Here is an 18,208-nt window from a genome sequence, read left to right as displayed (position 1 = left end):
CAGGTAGGAACTGTGATAGTCTTCCCCCGACCGGAGTGGAGTGGTCTGTGGGCAGTGGAGGGAAGTCACTGTTTTGTGGTCGGGGAGTTGTGGGTGTTGGAACCACATCCTTTCCCTATATTGCTATTGCCTCTTTAAGTCCCTCTAAGATATCCTCAGCTAGGGGAAGTATGAGTGGGGCTTTTGTATGTGGACAAGGTGTTTTCTGTGCCAGTTGTTTTGTAGGCGCCCGTATAAGAGGAGCGACGAAAGGAACCTCTACTAGTTGTTGCTTGGACAGCCCCCATAGATTTAGCTGTTTGTGTCCTTTTTCATCGTTTCTAAAGATATGTCCAAAGTAGGTCCAAACAAGTGTTCCTGATCCAAGGGTTGATTGAGGGTGGTAGACTGTACCTCTTGTTAAAACCCAGATATGCGTAATCTGCGTAGTAACACACTTGTATTAATTGTGCGAGATGCTGTATCTGCTGCATGTAGGGCACATTTAATTGAGGTATTTGTAATTAACTTTCCCTCTTGTATAAGATCCTTTGCCTTGGTTTTATATAGGTCTGGAAGATGCTGCAAGAGCTTTTTAAGCTCATCGTAGTGAGCCCTGTCATACCTCGCTAGTAAGCTTGTGAGTTGGCAATATGCCAGTGGTTTGCCCCCTGGGACGCAACTATGATGCGTCAAGAGGTTTAGACTCTTTGTCTGGGGGAGGTGCATCACCTGTGGTTTGGGAATTTGCCTGTTTACGGGTTTTGCCACTACTAATGAGTCCAGAGGAAGTTGACCTTTAATGTAAGCTGGATCGCTGGGAGCTGGTTTGTATTTTTTCCCAATTCTAGGATTGAGCACCCTAGCTCTGAAAGGGTCTTCAAAAACCTCAGGGGCATGTTTAATCATCCCTTTGAGCATAGGGAGAGTTTGTTGTTTTTTGAGGCTGCGAGAATGTCTCTAATAAAAAGTCCTTTTCCAGGGGTCTGAACGGAGTTGAACCCCATGGTATTGTGCAGCTCTATTTATTAGTTGGCAAACCCTATGTTGTCATCTGAAGGGAATGGTCTGGAGGTATATGAATCTGGCTCGGGCACATCTGGGACATTATAATCTTCCCAAGAGTCATGAGGAGGAATACTGTGGGTGTCATCATCAGTATCTGTATCATGATGTGGCTGGTCTATGTCTTCATCCCCATCCCCTAAATCCTCATCATCATCTTGTGGTGCAGGTGATAGAGGAGGTACTGGAAAAAGGTGCCTAGGTGGTGTTTTCGACTCCAAAGATTTAGGCTGTTTTTTCGGATCCGAAGTCTTGGATGGAATTTGCTTGGGTGCCGAAGATTCTGGTACCTTGGGTTTTGGTGCCGAAGAGTCTGGCTTCGGCTTATGTTTCGGTGCCGAAGACAATTTTTAGGCACCGTAATGTGGCTTGCTCGATCCAGAGCTCCCTGAAGGCTTCGTGTGCTTCGGAGCCGGGCCCGCAGGCGAGCCTCTGAAGTATTATCACGTGTCGACCCACACCCGAAGGTGAAGGTGTTACTGGAGCCTTTCGTTTTTTCGGGGCAGAGGCGCTGACGTCAGTATTCACACTCTGTTCACCTGGAGTAATCGACTGGTCTTCTGAGTCCGATTCTTCAGCTTCGGAGATGCTGGCCTGTTCATCTCCTGTCTCCGGATCATCGGGCCTGCCTCTAAGATGTTGTCCGGTGCCAAGACTGTTGATCTAGACACTTTGTCATGTCTAGACCGGTGATCACGTATAGTCTTCTTGGACCTGAAAAAAGCACAGACCTGGCAGTGTCGACTCTCGTGTTCTGGAGAGAGACAAAGGTTGCAGACCTCGTGGAGATCGGTGTGTGGGAATTTAGCCTCACACTTGCATTTTTTTAAATGGAGTCCTTTCCGATCAGCCTAACTGCCCACGTCGACGACCAGACTCGAAAATCTCTTTGGAACTGGATACGCGTCGAGAGATCGCGATCGAAACAATACCGCTGAGCGGTGAGAGCTTTGCTCGTCGAAGGGGAATTGAAAAGACACCACCCAGAGCACAGCAAATCACATCCGAACCCGATGCCGGAAAAAAACAATCTGGAGATGGAGTTGATGCCCATGCGCACTACTAACCAAAGGAGGCGTCACCTATCTCGTGACTACAAAGATTTCCAGAATAACAAAGTGCAAACATCCAAGCCCAACACCAGGTGGCAATCTATGCAAAAGTTTGCGATCTACAGCTCATATGCCTCGAACACTCCTGTTCTCTTTAGACTTTAGTGATGTGTTTAAGTTGCCTTGTATCATCTTTAAAATTCTTACTCTGTTAAAAGAAGCTTATTATGCAGGTAAGCTCAAAAGAATTAAAGGGGTGGTGGGCTTTGAAAATAACCAGGGATAAACATTCACTGAGTTCGGAAATCGATTGGTGCGGCTTTGCAAAATAGTCAAATTGGCTTTCTGTTTAGCAATAATACATTATGGAATTCCTTTCCTTTTTCCACTCCCATTGACAGCCTTACTGGCTTTGATCACTCAGCTCTTGCTTAAAGGTAATTCAAAGAGTAGATTTTTTGAATGACATTCTTGTTTGGTTTCCCTTTGTTTTCTCTTTTAGTAAATATTTCTGTCATATTTGTATTTTGTTACTATCACTTCAGTTTTTAATTTCACATTAATGTTGTTTTATCTAGATTGTACAGCAAATCATGACTTCCCCAGCAAAAAAAGAAATGATAAGGGAGGGATGAGGTGTGACAAAAGGAACAACAAAAAACAAGAACCATCAGGAGACCACACAAACCCTCAGACTGCAAAAAGGAGACGCGCCTGTTATGTGTCCGGGTAAAGCCCATGTAGCGAAGCTGCATATTTTCTTGCATTCCAGGGGGTCTGAACGGAAGCGCAAATATATCAGTAAAGCATTTTTGATAGGCAGTATGTCCTTATTCTATTACAGGGGTCATCAAAACAGACCTCTTTTTTCACAGTAACATTACTGCTGTGACCTGTTGCACATATTCACGTGTGTGACAATGTTGGATTCGTTTCTCTAAAACTACTTCTGTTTATACATCTGGCTTCTTATAACATTATCACAATGGCTCGAACACCAAGTACAAGGCCTCTATGCATGGGGTACAAATATCGTTCTATCTTCATCATCAGAGCAACAGGGCAACACGGCTAACTACATATCCATAACGTCACTAATCTGTAAGCACAATGCAAAGATGCTTTTTATTATAAATAATAAGCATCTCAGAGGATTAGTAGAGAAGGTACTTCGGCTGACACCGAGGGTCCCTGCATGCTGAGTCTTCACTACACAGTAGTCTGACATCTCTGTGAGGGGTGTCCAGTTCTTGACCAGGATGGGGTCCTACATTCTCTCCCACCAGGTAATGGGGTTAGATCATCTTGTGGGGGGATTCTTGACTTTATACTTACACACACACTAGGCAAACACAGAGTAGGGTTTGCATAGTAGGAGTATGGCTGATTACTACCTTGTTTTATATGCCTGCATATATACAGTGTTTTAGCATCATGGTAGAACTAGATCTATAATGTACACTTTTGGAAACTGTAATCACTTTCATCTGCTTCTGTATACGGATTATCGCCGCACATGTATTTTGTACAAGTATGATGCTGGTTTAATAAATAGATTGAAAACGTCCTAGTGTTATTCTCTGTATTTTATCTTAAAACAAAGGAGCCCAAGTGACTGGGCGAGAGGTTCTGATCTGTTACTACGATCCCGGAGGGGTCAGGGTTGTCATGTTCAGTGGTTGCCAGAAACCATTCGCTCCCCCGTAGGGTTAGGGAGGCTTATGGTGGTACTGTGAGCTAGCTAGTCTCTAGGAAAACATTACCTGCGGGGTGCTCATTAACATTAACTTTGGGCATCTAGCCCAAAGTTAATGTTGCCCAAACAAATGCGCAGATCCTACGGATTAGTTGGAACTACACAACACGCCCAAATTTAGACTGCTTGGACAAATATGACCACATAAGTCAAATACACCCAGCACTACGCCCCTTGGACAAAAAAACATGCAAACAGAAGGCATGGCACAATTTGTGATGGTTGGAACCAAACAACTGCACAACTCAAAGCCAACGGGAGCAAACACATACAATGCATACCTACTAATGCAGACTACACATATCCATTATCAGAGTTACTCAGGAATCCGATGTAGAAACTTATGGAAGCGCAAATATATCAGTAAAGCATTTTTGATAGGCAGTATGTCCTTATTCTATTACAGTGGTCATCAAAACAGACCACATTCAGATATGGCACTTTTAAGCCCCTCTACTGTCCCAGTACTTCCTACCTCCTCTTCCTCTAGCCTCCGCAGGGCATCGCTGATATATTTCACATGCTGAGTAGTTAGGGTCACCAAAGCTGTGTAACGGGTGCGAAGGTCCATGAACTGCAACAAAAGGACATGGTTACACCACTGAAGACCTACATGAGGCGTATTACAGCAAAACCATCAAACTTGGGGCCTAGTGAACTCTTAAATGTGTCTGAGAACAATACGATCAGAGATGGGGGCTGCAGCTAAGTGAGAGAACGGAGAAGAAAGGCACATGAAAAAAGAACAAACGCTGGAGGCCAGCTTGGAAAGGAAGTAAGGCAACATACAGCAGAAAAGACAAGACAGAGGGGATGGCAGAGTAAGGGAGAATCCAAATCAAAAGAAAAGTAATGTAGGAGGCAGGGGAAGCATGAGATTGCTACTTTAAGCGAGAAAGGAAAAAGGAAAAAAGAAAGACGAGGCAAAACCAGCAGAAGGAGAAGAAAAGGAAGTGAAGAAAGAAGGCGTTAAAACCAAATTATTAGTTGATAATCTAAAAAACTCTAAAGTAATAACGTATTCAATTGAGTCACTCTTCAAAAGACATCATTAGTGTAAGGAAAGGATCTAATCAGAAGCATATTCGTTTGCATGAAAGGGGAGAAAATACACAATGAAGTGTGAGAACTGAATGGAGCAGGATGGATGTACAATCGTTCATCAAAAGAGAGCACTAATGCAGAAAGAGCTTAATGATTGACCTCCTCTAACAAAACGTCTGAGGAGTTGTGTGCATGGTCAGCACACACTTCCTGTGTCATCTGTACAAAAGACAGCCTGGGAACACACAGAGAATATAACAGATTACTCCCTTCTTCCATCTACACATAAGAAGAGCCATAAATGATGTCATAATGAGCACTCACATCATACATTACCGCAACATATAAAATCACAGCTGCTGAGACAGACTGTAGCAGAGAACTTACCTCCTGCGTTACCACATCAGAGGAGGAGAGCATACGCCTGCGCTTCCCTGGAGATTTCTGCTGGGACTCCACAAATGCTCGGTATGTCATCAACTGCAACTCATACTCCTGGAAGAATAAACAATTGATCCTTTGTCATAAAGAGACTCAATGAAGTAATTCTTACTTCCAAATACATGCTATTATAAATTACTCATGGAATCTATGTTATAGCCGATAACAGGGGTTGAATGAACGGAAAATTAATCAATTCTGCCAGGGGCATCAGAAAAGCTTTATGCTGAGAGAAACCAGGGCCAGAAAAGATATCTTCACAATGGGAACAGTATGAAGGAGAAGCACATGTAACAGAACGAAAATGCTAATTACCAGTATGCATCTGTTCTTGGCAGATAGAGCTGCAGATTTTCTACACTTTGCATTAGATGGCCACAGGGTGTTGGGCTCGGCTGATTGCAAGTTGTTGTCGTCTTGGAAGAAGTCTTTGTAGTCACGAGACAGGTGACTCCTCCCTTGGACGATAGTGCACATGGGCATCGGCTCCATCCTTAGGTTGTTTTTCGCCATGATGGGAAATGATGGAGATAGTAGAAAGAAAGAAAGGATGTCCATGCGTGTATATCTAATTAAGATTAAACTGGAACAGATACCGATCCAGGGAGAGTGTGCAGCTCTACATGCCAAGAACAGATGCATACTGGTAAGTAGCATTTTCCATTGGAGGCACATGAGCTGCAGATTCTACACTTTGCATCGATTGTGCAGCAGTGTCTCCCCTAGCGGTGGTCACCTGTATCCGTTGCAGTAGTTTGAAAGAGAGTTTTAAGGACAGCTTGGCCTACTGCAGCTTGCTGCTTGGCTTGCACATCAACACAATAGTGTTTAGTGAAGGTGTGTGTTGTAGAACATGTTGCTGCTGCCTTGCAGATGTCTTCTAGGGGAATATTCCCTAAGAAAGCCATAGAGGCTCCTAGTTTGCGTGTGGAGTGTGCTCTAGGAGGAACTGTGCGTTTTGCCTTGTGATAGCATATTTGTACACATTTAACAATTCCCCTTGCAATTCCTGATTTAGAAATGGGGTTGCCTTTATGTGGTGGAGAGAAAGCTACAAATAGTTGCCTTGTTCTGAGAAAAGATTTGGTCCTATTGATGTAATATAGAAGAGCTCTTTTGACATCTAGTGTGTAAAGAGCTCTCTCTGCTACAGAGTCTGGGTTTTGAAAAAAAACACTGGTAACTCTACAGATTGGTTAGATGACAAGGAGTAATTACTTTAGGAAGGAATTTAGTATTAGTCCTTAGAACCACTTTGTTATGGTGTAATTGTAAGAATGGTTCTTGTATAGTGAAAGATTGAATCTCACTAACTCTTCTAAGAGAGGTAATAGCAATGAGGAAAGCTGTTTTCCATGTGAGAAATTGCAGTTCATATTTGTGTAAAGGTTCAAAAGGTGGTCCCATGAGCCTGGTAAGAACAATGTTTAGGTTCCACACTGGAGACGGTAGTAACCTAGGAGGAATAATTCTTTTTAATCCTTCCATAAAAGCTTTTATTGCTGGTACTCTAAACAACAACATATGCTGTCTGTTTTGTAGATATGCCGCAATGGCTGCAAGATATAAGCGTATAGATGAATATGCCAGATTACATCTCTGTAAATGGAGAAGGTAACAGATAATATTTTGGTTGGAAGCATCCAAAGGATCAATTTGATTATTAGTGCAGTAAATGGCAAATCTTTTCCATTTAGCAGCATAGCAAGCTCTAGTAGTAGGTCTTCTGGCTTCTTTAATGATGTTCATATAGTCTGGTGGCAGGTTAAGGTAACCAAACTCTAAGACTTCAGGAGCCAGATTGCAGATTCAGTTGACTTGGATCTGGATGCCTGATGTCTCCATGGTTCTGCGTTAGCATGGATGATGTCAGAGACAGTTTTTGGTGTGGAACTAGAGAGAGTTCTAGCAGTGTTGTGAACCACGTTTGGCATGCCCATGTGGGAGCTACCAGGATCAGTTTGAGAGACTTTTTAAAGAGTTGGGTACCAACAGACAACAGGGCGCTATACAATATCAAGGGTAAGGGTTTCCTGACACAGTAGGTAGTGGTGCTTCCAGGAAAGAGGATGCGGTTCCCAACACCCACAAAGTTTCACCTCTATGGAACGACAAATTTAGACATATTTCTCCCCGAGCACTCTCACTCAATATAAATTCAAATTGAAATAATCAGTGTTACACATCACAATTGGCAATGTCACAATCAAAGTTCCTTGTTCAAAAGTCCGAAATCCCGGAGAAGTTGTTCCATCCGTTTTTATTTTTGCAATTCATCCAATCAAAACAGGTCTTCAAATGAAGCAGCCAACACGTGTTTTGTCGTGAAGTTATTAAACACAATGACTTCCTCAGGGCTGTATATCCTGTGCTATAATCTTATGTACCTGTCCTTTCGTATTAGGTACCTTCAATATATCTTATTATTCATTCCAAATGCTACCTTACAAGAAAGGCACTGGAGCTGGCAAGAGTGTAAGGGTTCAAATAGAGGACCCATGAGCTAGATAGGTAGGATATTGAGGTTTCACAGTGGTGAAGGAGGATCGCTAAGGGGAATGAATCTTTTGAGGCCCTACATTAACAACTTAAGGACAGGGCTGGGAAAGAGGGAGTGTGGATGATGATGATGTCTTGGACTACAGGTGTTAGATGATCTACCTTCTTTGTAATGCAGTAGTGGACAAATCTTTCCCACTTTGTAGCACAGCTTGCACACGTTGGTCTACGGGACTCACGTAGGATGACCATATAATCCTGGGGGAGACTCAAGTACCCAAATTCTAGAACCTCAGGTGCCAGGTCACCAGATTGGGTTGCTTGGGATCTGGGTGCCTGATCTGGCCTTGGTTCCTAGTGAGAAGATCCACTGTGCTGGGGAGCCTCTCGAGGGGGCTGATCGACAAATCTAGTAGGGCTGAATATCAAAGCTGTCTGGCCCAGGTGGGAGCCACCACAATGAGAGTTTGCAATGTTTGCAGCATCAATCTTATCAACAGTGGAAGTAGCAGGAGAGGTGGAAAAGAGTAGGTAAATATCCTTGATTAGTTTCACTGTATCTAATTGCCCTTGGATTAAGGGTATGGGTACAGGGAGGCGAAATTTGGGCACTTTTTGTTCTCAGTGGTGGCGAATAGGTTTACATCGAGAGTGGCCCAGCGCTGGAATTAATGATGCCGGAAATACAGGTGGATTTCCCATTCATGGACTTGCTGAAGCATCCTGCTAAACAAGCAGCTAAATCAGTGTCCACCACCAGAAGGTACACTGCCATCAAGCGAAGGAGGCGGTGAAGGATCAATGTCAGATTATCAGAGCCAGCAGGGAGAGGGGTAGAGAATGAGTGTTCCCCTGCTTCTGAAGGTAGTACATGGCGGTCATATGGTCTGTCCTGATCAGTAATACTTGGCCTTGGATAAGTGGTAGGAAGGTTTTGAGGGTAAGTCAGCTCACCAGAAGCGTGAGATAGTTGATGTGGTGGCTCTACTGCAATGGCTTCCACACACCTTGCACTTTGTTGTGGTCAAAGTGAGCTTCCCATCCAGCTTGGGAGGCATCCGTCGTAATGGTGGTTTGCAGAATGGAGCCCAAGGAAGGCCTGCCCTGCAACAAGTTGTTGCTGTTCCACCACTGAATGTAGAAATGGGCGCTGGCTGTTACCAACACTATATTTTCCTTTCGGCCCTCCACTTAGGACTGCTTTGCTGAGTGGTACTGTTGCAACAGGCACATGGGTATGAAGCAATGCACAAGGCCATTATGCCCAAGAGGCTTACTTCACTTCTTACTGTGAAGTAATGTTGTGGCTGAAAAAGAGATACAAGCTGGCCAAAGGACATGACCCTTTAAGAACTTGGATAGGTCTTGCCCTTGGCTGCATTTACAACCGTTCCTAAGGAGGGTTGGAGTTGGGGCGTGCCCATGTCTTAGCGAACCCAAGATTTTAAATAAGTTAGATGGTCCAATATATGTGAGGCACTGCTGGCTGCTTGCAATCTTGATCAGCCAATCGTCGAGATAGACAAACACATGGATGCGCCCCACCCCTCCTTGAGTGGGCAGCTGCCACGAACTTGTTGAACACCCGTGGGGCAATGGTGATGCCGAAGGGGGGAGTACCTTCGGTTGATAATGCCCACCACTTACCAGTAAATGCAGGTAGTGTGAGTGGGCGGGATAGACGGGGATCCTGAAGTAGGCATCCTTAAAGTCTAACGCCTCCACATAGTCTTCGTGTTGGAGTAGAGGGACGAGATCCTGTAGTATCACCATGTGGTAATGTAAATATCTATTGCAGGGACTGAGGACGGTATAGGATATGAGAGAGCCGTCATTTTTGGGGATAAGGAAATATAGTGAATAACCTACCTTGCCCTGTTGGTGGGTGGGTACAGGCTCAATGGCACTCTTTTGAACGAGGATGGACCTCTTCTTATAGAGGTTGTTTGCTGTTCAGAAAGTATTTCTATGGGAGTGAGGAGAAGTTGGGTGGTTGAGGGAAATTCTAGGCAGTAATTGTGCTGAACTATGTCTCGCACCCACTTAATGTGTTTTCCTGCCAGTGGGGGAGGAAATCTTACAGAATGTTTCAGTATCATTAGAGGTTTCACCACAGAGGCAGGTTTCAGTCCCGAAAATGAAGGCCCTTTCAGCTTCGGGGCTTGTACAGGATCTTTGGGCTCTTAAATCCTGCTGCTTCTTCCTCCTCTGCTTTGACACCCTACTACCCAAAGATATTGGGGTATATTACAACTACTGTCTATGCATCCTCCGATGGGCCCGCCGCCACCACACATGTCTGAATCAAAGTGTCTTTTTGGATCAAAAGGTGAGACAGGCAACGCACATGGTATGATCTTGGTCTGCGAGTGACTGATTGTAGCCCTGATGGTGACCTGTCCATGGAAATTTGGAGTGGAACTGGGTATAATATTTAAAGGGCACTCTTTTCATTATTGTTGATCCCTTCTCATAAACTAAACTTAGAGGGTGAGGCGCCCGCGGCCCAGATGGTGAGGTATTGGAGAAGGTCAGCATCCACTATAAAGCTTTGCCAAGAAAACAAAGGTCATTGCGTGGAATGTTTTTCAGTGTTACTGGGGTTGAAGAACGATGAAGTGGACCTGAAGGTAATGAGTGCCGGATGCCCATCGGTACACATCGAAAACAGATGGCAGAAAAAAATAAACTTTAACATGGAGTTGATATCCATGCATGTTGCCAGCTAAGGGAAGAATCACTATACATCGTGACTCAAAAGACTTCTTCGAATAAAAACAACTTTCAAACGTTTGAGCCCAGCACTAGATGGCAGGAGAGTATACAAAGTCTATTTATTTACAGCAACAGAAGCTATTAACTGTATATTACATAGACATAAGGACACAGTGTGTATACCTTCACACTAGACGAGTACTGCTGAGAGATTCGCTGACATTCATCTAACTGTGCCTGATTCTTCTCAATTTCTGCAACCAATGCCTTAGGAAAATACAAAACAAAGGATAACAGTATTATTTCCAACTCAGGACATCCTGTTACAATTCAGATGGTGCCACTTCTGCTTGCCAGCTCATTCCTTCTACATATTTCCCATTCCTACGAAACACACCTTGACTTATAATGCGCTTGGTCTTCCAAAACATCACGTCTCGAGGGAATGCTAGCAACTCACTCTGGGCTCCAGCAAAACTTCTCAAAAGCTGTCTTCTTGTGCTGCCCTTGAAATGTTTGCCCCTAAAACCACACCCTTTCTTTTTTGCCTGTGCCTTTCCATTCCCTCAAAAGCAGCAGTGTTCGGTCAGTCAGTGTGCAGCCCTCGAGATCTCACCTCTGATTTGCTGCCCTCCCCTATGCATAGTCTGTGTGCCCAAGGACTTAACACCTTCTTTTGTGATGTCTTTTCTCTGTCCTTCCACGCCCCTCTGTCCTTTCCCAGGTTTGTGCCCACTCCTAAGTTAACTCTATATGTCATGGTCTAACATTCTCTATACTGTAGATGATCTCCTCACCTGTGCTCAGTCTTTGTGTGCAGACCTCAGCTATTATCCCATGTTCACTATGTGTGCAACAGGCACCAGTAGCCCTAATCCACACTTGCCTCATCTCCTGGACTTACACTGTGTGCCCCAGGCACCCTGAGATGGTGTTAGGAATTGCCCTGCTTGAAAACTCGTTTTTAGTGATCGGTATTGCTCTTTCTCTCTGCCCTATTTTCTGAAAAGATGCACAATCTAAGTATCAAGCCTGTGTGTGCCATTCCTTACGGTAATTTCTTTAGAGTTGCCCCTCTGTTATACTTCCTCCACTACCTAAGCTCAACTACTTTCTTCCTAGCTTGCTACTCTTTTGTGCTTATTAAATGTGCACCAGGCTCCCTTTTATTTCCCCTGAGCTGGCCCTTCTCCTGTGTCTTACCGTTTGTTGGCTGAGTTGTTCCGACAGCACTCTGGAGTCCTGACTCTTTCCTGGTTTCATCTGCTCCTGCTGAGAGGTGGTTGCCTCAATCCAACTAATCAAAGACCCGTGACTGCCTCGGAAATCTTTGAGTACATTTTGAATGCTCTCAAGCTCCGATTGGCTGAAAGATAATGCAATGAGTAAGAAGCCAACTTAGGAGGCAAGAGTTTTATGAAAGCCCTGTAGTCATAAGAAAAGATAGCTGTATTCCTGGATCTCCATTGTGGATATTAAAACATTTATTTAACAGTAATAATTGTTTTGCATCACATGCTATGCATATTTTACCAGCTAGAGGTTGAGTCAGAAAAGTTCTTTGGGTATTTGGTATAAAGCTTTGTGGCTGCAGCTGTTTCCATGGGAGAAACTGTAATGTCACTTTCGCTTGAAAACAGACCAGTGATTTAAATGCCCCAACTGTGGGCATCATCACCAGATGTAGTTATTTTGCAATAGTTATCATGCACAAGTGCATTTTAATAAAAAATGTCTGCTTCTGACACAAACTCTCATAGAAGCCTCAGGGGTAATGGATCACGCTCTAGGAGCAAGTCAAGCTGAAAGTTTATTTTAAAAGAATTAGCAACATGAAACTGATAACATCACATACATGCTAGTGCAAAAGAGAAGCAGCTTTCGGCCCTCCGAGAGAGTTTGTAAGCCGATTCTCTGTGCACAGGTGTTTGCAGCTTGACTAGCGAGCGAGTGATCAATCCCCTGAGGTTTCTAGGAGAGTAGGTGGGTTCTGGTAGCAACGAAGGGTTCGAAAAAAAAAATCTAAGGAGGCAACTTGCTCCGATTTATGTGAAAATCTGATTTCACTTTAAGAAGTAATGGTTGTATGGGTTGTTAAAACTACACAGCTCCTATGAAATACTGTATACTTGTCTTCCCTCTGTGCTGCAAGGTGAGTCCAGTCCTGGACAGGTACTTTTAGAAGTGCCACAACCAGTTTTGCGTAGCAGTACCACTGCGCGTCGATAGGCGTCGTCTGCGGCTCCGCGTCTGTCGTCAGCGTCGTTGGCGCCGGACTAACGTCAGAGTACTTAGACGCCACCCTCGCGCGCTGACGTCAGTTCTTTTAATTTTGCACCAGCAAGCACAGATCGGGAAAAAGCTGTACTTCTTAGTCAATTTTTGACTAACTTTTTCGATCTCTTTTGGATCCTTTTTCGAGTCGATACGACTCTTGGTGCCGATAGGGATGCCCGGGTTCAAACGCTGTGCCGACTGTAACCGCCTGAGGCCGACCACGATGACAAGTCGTTCCCGAATGCCGGGCCATGACGTTGAAGGCTAGACAGGAGCGGTCCCGTAAGCGCCTCGAGCTCCGCTAGTCGGCCCGCACCGTTCACGGTCCCGGTCCAGGGGAAGGTCGAGGGACGGGTCGCGAGGCCACAGTCATCACAGCTCAGTCTGGACACTTCATCAGACACTGGATTTGTCTCCCCTCCTACCAAGGCTCGGAGGAGGGGGCTGCTTACAGCGTGGTGTTGATGAGGGCAGCCAAGACCTTGGCTCTTGAGCTCCCCGTCGCGGCTGTAAGGACTAACCTCCTCACCGAGGTCCTCAACCGCAGGCATGCTCTTCGGAGCCTGCACTGCCGTTTAATGAGGCCCTTACTGACATTCTGTTGGGCACCTGGTCCAAGCCCGCTACAGGCCCCCCTGTAGATTGGAACGTGGCCGGACGCCACTGCCCAGCACCGGGCGACCCTAGCTTCCTGTCCACCCACCCCACCCCCGAGAGCCGACCCGCCTGGTTGAGGTCCACCAACTTCTCGGCTGATGTCCAGAACACACTCATGGACATGCCGTTTGATGGCCGTCGCCTTTTTGGCGACAAGGCAGACAGTGCGCTTGAGCGTTTCAAGGACTCCGGGGCTACGGCCAAGTCCTTGGGCCTGTCGGGCCAGCGCCAGCAAATTTCTGCCTTTCGCTCCTTTCTTGGCCAATGAAGGGGCGCCCCCTCACGTTCTGCCAGCCACGGGCTGCAGACTACCATTCAGCGCGGAGGCGGACGTGGTAACCCCCGTGGCGGTGCCAGGAGACAGCGGCGAGGCCAGTCCACATCCACCCCTGCAGCATCCGCCTCAAAGCCTTCCTAGTCCGAGCTTTCAGGCCCATTTGAAGCCAGAGGGGGGCAGGGTTCGCCATCACCTCCTCCACTGTCGCACCATCACATCGGACAGATGGGTGCTGCAAATTGTCCGAAGGGGCTACTCCCTCCCCTTCGAGGCGACCCCTCCAGCCATAACACCGCAGTACCACCGCGTGTCGGGGGATCACTTGCAACTTCTACAAAAGGAAGTTACGGCCCTCTTGGCCAAGGGGGCCATTGAGCGCGTTCCTGGGCCAGAAGTAGGGTGTGGTTGTTACTCCCACTACTTTCTGGTTCCCAAGAAGGGCAAATGGGGTCTGCGCCCTATCTTGGACCTGTGGAACGTCAACGGCTTCCTCCGGAAGGAGAAGTTCAACATGCTGACTTTGGCTCAGGTCTTAGCTGCCATAGACCCCAGAGACTGGATGGTAGCGTTGGACTTGCAGGACGCATATTTTCACATCCCCGTCCTGCAGGCCCACTGGCGTTACCTGCGGTTCACGGAAGGCCAAGAGCACTTTCAGTTTACTGTGCTCCCCTTCCACCTTACCAGCGTCCCACGGGTGTTCACGAAAGTGATGGCGGTGGTCGCAGCTCATCTTCACAGATTAGGGGTGTCAGTCTTTCCCATTAACTCGATGACTGGTTGTTGAAGGTGGGCTCGCCCTCCTGCACCTGCTGGGGTTCTCCATCAATGTGCCGAAGTCACACCTGTGTCCCTCTCAGAAGCTCCTCTTCATCGGAGCGGTTCTGGATTCAGCGCAGTTTCGGGTTTATCCTCCCGAAACAGCGGGTTCGGGATATTCAGGCTCTGATTCCGATCTTTCAGCCTTTATCCCGAGTCTCGGTCAGGTTGACCCTGCGGCTTCTGCGGCTGATGGCCTCCTGCATCCTTCTGGTGCATCACGCCAGGTGGCGGATGCGGGCTTGCAGTGGGACCTGAAGTTTCAGTGGGCCCAGCGTCAGGGCAACCTGTCTGACCACATCCTGATCTCAGAGGGCACTGCGAGACAGTTGCAGTGGTGGCTCACGGACCACGATTGGTCAGCGGCAGATCTCTCTCCCTACCCCAACCGGAGCATGTAGTGGTGAAGGATGCGTCCCTCCTGGGATGGGGGGGCCACATGGGAGAGAGGGAGATCAGAGGCCTCTGGTCTCCGGCGGAGTCTCGGCTCCATATCAACCTTCTGGAGCTGCGGGCAATCCGGCTTGCACTGAAAGACTTCCTTCCCTATGTCTGGGGATATGTAGTGCAGGTGTTCATGGACAACACCACCGCCATGTGGTACTGCAACAAACAGGGCGGGGTGGGGTCGTGGACCCTTTGTCAGGAGGCTCTGCGCCTCTGGCAATGGCTGGAACACCAGGGCGTGTCTCTGGTGGTTAAACACCTGGCAGGTTCCTTAAACGCCAGGGCGGACCAACTCAGCAGTCGGTGCATGATGGATCACGAATGGTGTTTGAACTCAGACGTGGCGCAAGGTCTCTTTCAGCAGTGGGGAGAGCCTTGGTTAGATCTATTCGCCACAGAAGAGAATGCGAAATGTCATAAGTTCTGCACATTGGAATTTCCAAAGGCGGCACTCGCTCGGAGACGCTTTTTGTTGCGAGTGGAGCTGTACACCTTTCCGTCTATACCACTTCTGCGCAGAGTGCTGAAGAAGATCAGGCGTGACCGGGCCCAAGTCATCCTTGTGGCTCCGGACTGGGCACGAAGATACTGGTATCCCGAGCTACTCAGCATGTCAGTCGATCCCCCGATTCATCTGCCTCTTCAGGAGGACCTTCTGATGCAGCAGCAGGGGACGGTCCTCCACCCGAACCTGTCCAGTCTCCATCTTCATGCGTGGAGAATGTGCGGCTACATGTTGGGCCATTTGGCTTTCCTCCTGAAGACTGTGATGTCATTTTGGCAGCCAGGCGTCCCTCCACAAAATCGGTATACGCCTGCAGGTGGAACAAATTTGTGGATCCCCTTTCTGCCCCCCTTTCAGAGGTTCTCCTCTGTCTTCTTTCTCTTGCCCAGAAGGGCTCTGCTCTGGGCATTATCAAAGGCTATCTCTCTGCCATTTCAGCCTTCTTAAGGCTTCCTGATCAGCCTTCTCTTTTCAAGTCCTCTGTTGTAAATAGATTCTTGAAGGGCATCACTCACATGTTTCCTCCTGTTCCTTTCGTGATGCCTCAGTGGGACTTGAACCTTGTTCTGACTTATTTGATGTGCGCTCCCTTCGAGCCACTTCACAATTGCCCTCTTCGTCTTCTTACTCTTAAGACTGCATTCTTGGTTACCATCACCTCTGCCAGGAGAGGGAGTGAGCTCCAGGCTCTATCTTTTAAGCCTCCTTTTCTTTCTGTCCATCCGGACAAAGTTGTTTTAAGAAGGCGTCATTCTTTCCTGCCCAAGGTGGTTACAGCCTTTCACATCGGGCAGTCCATCACCTTGCCCACCTTCTTTTCACCTCTGCATCCCTCGAAAGAGGAAGAGAGGCTCCACCGCCTGGACCCAAAACGTGCGCTCTCATTCTATCTGGACCGCACATGTCAGTTCCGGGTGGACGACCAACTCTTTGTTGGTTATGTGGGCGCTAAGAAGGGACGGTCGGTGCACAAACAAACCATTTCTCGATGGGTCTTTTTGTGCATAAAGGCTTGTTATTCACTGGCTAAAAATGAGCCTCCTTTGGGGCCGCGTGCCTATTCCACTCGGGCCACGGCGGCTATTACTGCCCTGGGTCGGGGAGTCCCCTTGCAGGACATCTGTCAGGCAGCTACATGGGCCTCGCTGCACACATTTGCTAGACACTGCTGCCTGGACAGCCAAGTCAGGAGAGATGCTTTTTCGACCGTTCTGTTCTCCAGGACTTTCTGGTGTGATCATTGGTTCGCAGACCCACCGTCGGGATTGGTATTGCTGGGGTATCTATTCTAAGGTAAGGAATCCAACACTAACCTGTTTCTTTCAGATGCACAAGTTACTTACCTTGGGTAACAATATATCTGTAAGAAACAGTAGTTAGTGTTAGATTCCTTACCGCCCCACCATCCTCCCCGTTCTGCGAACCAATATCTAGGATTAAGGTTCTTCCCTTTGAGGGTCCTAGTTTCATGGTACCAGTGTCGGTTGTTATCATGGCTCTGCTTTTCTGGGGCGGAAAAGCTGTGTATAAGAACTGACGTCAGCGCGCGAGGGCGGCGTCTTAGTACTCCGACAACGTCATTCCGGCGCCGCCACCGATGGACGCGGAGCCGCAGACGACGCCTACCGACGCGCAGGGGTACTGCTACGCAAAACTTTCTGGATCCACTCTGACGCCTGGGGATATTCTAAGGTAAGGAATCTAACACTAACTATTGTTTCTTACAGATATATCGTTACCGAAGGTAAGTAACTTGTGTGTCACAGCCTGTAAAGATTCACAGTAATTACTTAAAACTCACCATTATATTAAAAAGGAATTCCTAAAATATATTACTATTTTTAAAAATGATGTCACTGCAGAGGAAAGTAAAGAAAAGAAAAACGTATTAAAATATATTTAAGGCTGTAAAAAAGAACTGGGGAATTGTTGTTAGGGTTGGGCAAGGTGGGTGATCAAGGGAACAGAGGTAGGGCTCAGGCAAATATTAGGTAGTGTCTCAGGAACAGGTAAGATTCGGACTTGAAAGTGAGGGGAATGTCCATGAGGAACTTGCAGGGACATTTACAGAAGTGCTGGGCTTGGGACAGCCAATAACCTTTCACAGAGTCAGTATTTAAAAATTCTGTGTGGTAATGTGTCATTGGGCAAGGAGAAGGAAGCACCTGTTTATTCCGGGGTAAATATTTTCATCATGGCTAAATTTGAAATAATTTAGTTATTTAAATGTCATCGTTTTCACATTTTAGGATATTCTTTGGAACAATAGCAGAATTTTGTTGTTTTTATACACAATAGTTAAACTGTGTTATTACAAAATAGATTATGCTGGTTGACCACCCTCTCCTATTCTTCTATGACATAATATTTCGATGAAAAACCCCTGATGATTTCCTAAAACCAAACCATCAGGAATTCAGATTCACCATTGCCTGGCGGCCAGTTCATCATGGGTCATTTAATTCAAGCTCCAGGCACTGAGAGCAGATGAAACTCCATCAAATGTAGTAGCTGAAGCCTTTCACAGCTGCAGCCAACTCTAACGGACTCCTAACCTGGTCACTAGGCTTTAAATGGTATTTGACTTTAGAAAAGTCTCCGACATCACTCACAATTTAGGTTGGTTTCAACTTTACATGAAGCATCAATCAATTATTGAAGACCTTAGAGTAAAT

The 18,208-nt window shown here is 46.5% G+C and overlaps 1 protein-coding gene across 4 annotated transcripts in view; it reads right to left on the bottom strand.

The window, feature by feature from the left end:
* Nucleotides 1-18,208, bottom strand: part of MACF1 (microtubule actin crosslinking factor 1) — a 1,022,862-nt gene that overhangs the window by 626,170 nt on the left and 378,484 nt on the right. For all 4 annotated transcript variants that reach the window (XM_086955743.1, XM_086955745.1, XM_086955746.1 and 1 more), the window contains 4 exons: nucleotides 11,755-11,917; nucleotides 10,735-10,818; nucleotides 5,284-5,391; nucleotides 4,328-4,426 (listed from right to left, as the gene is read on the bottom strand). In XM_086955743.1, coding sequence (XP_086811869.1) covers nucleotides 4,328-4,426; nucleotides 5,284-5,391; nucleotides 10,735-10,818; nucleotides 11,755-11,917 — 454 coding nt within the window. The remainder of the gene's footprint in view (nucleotides 1-4,327; nucleotides 4,427-5,283; nucleotides 5,392-10,734; nucleotides 10,819-11,754; nucleotides 11,918-18,208) is intronic.

The sequence above is a fragment of the Lissotriton vulgaris genome, chromosome 2_1 (assembly GCF_964263255.1).
Source record: "Lissotriton vulgaris chromosome 2_1, aLisVul1.2, whole genome shotgun sequence".
NCBI classification, from domain to species: domain Eukaryota; kingdom Metazoa; phylum Chordata; class Amphibia; order Caudata; family Salamandridae; genus Lissotriton; species Lissotriton vulgaris.
The sequence above is the reverse complement of the archived record's forward strand: the minus strand, read 5'-3'. Positions and strand labels throughout refer to the sequence as shown.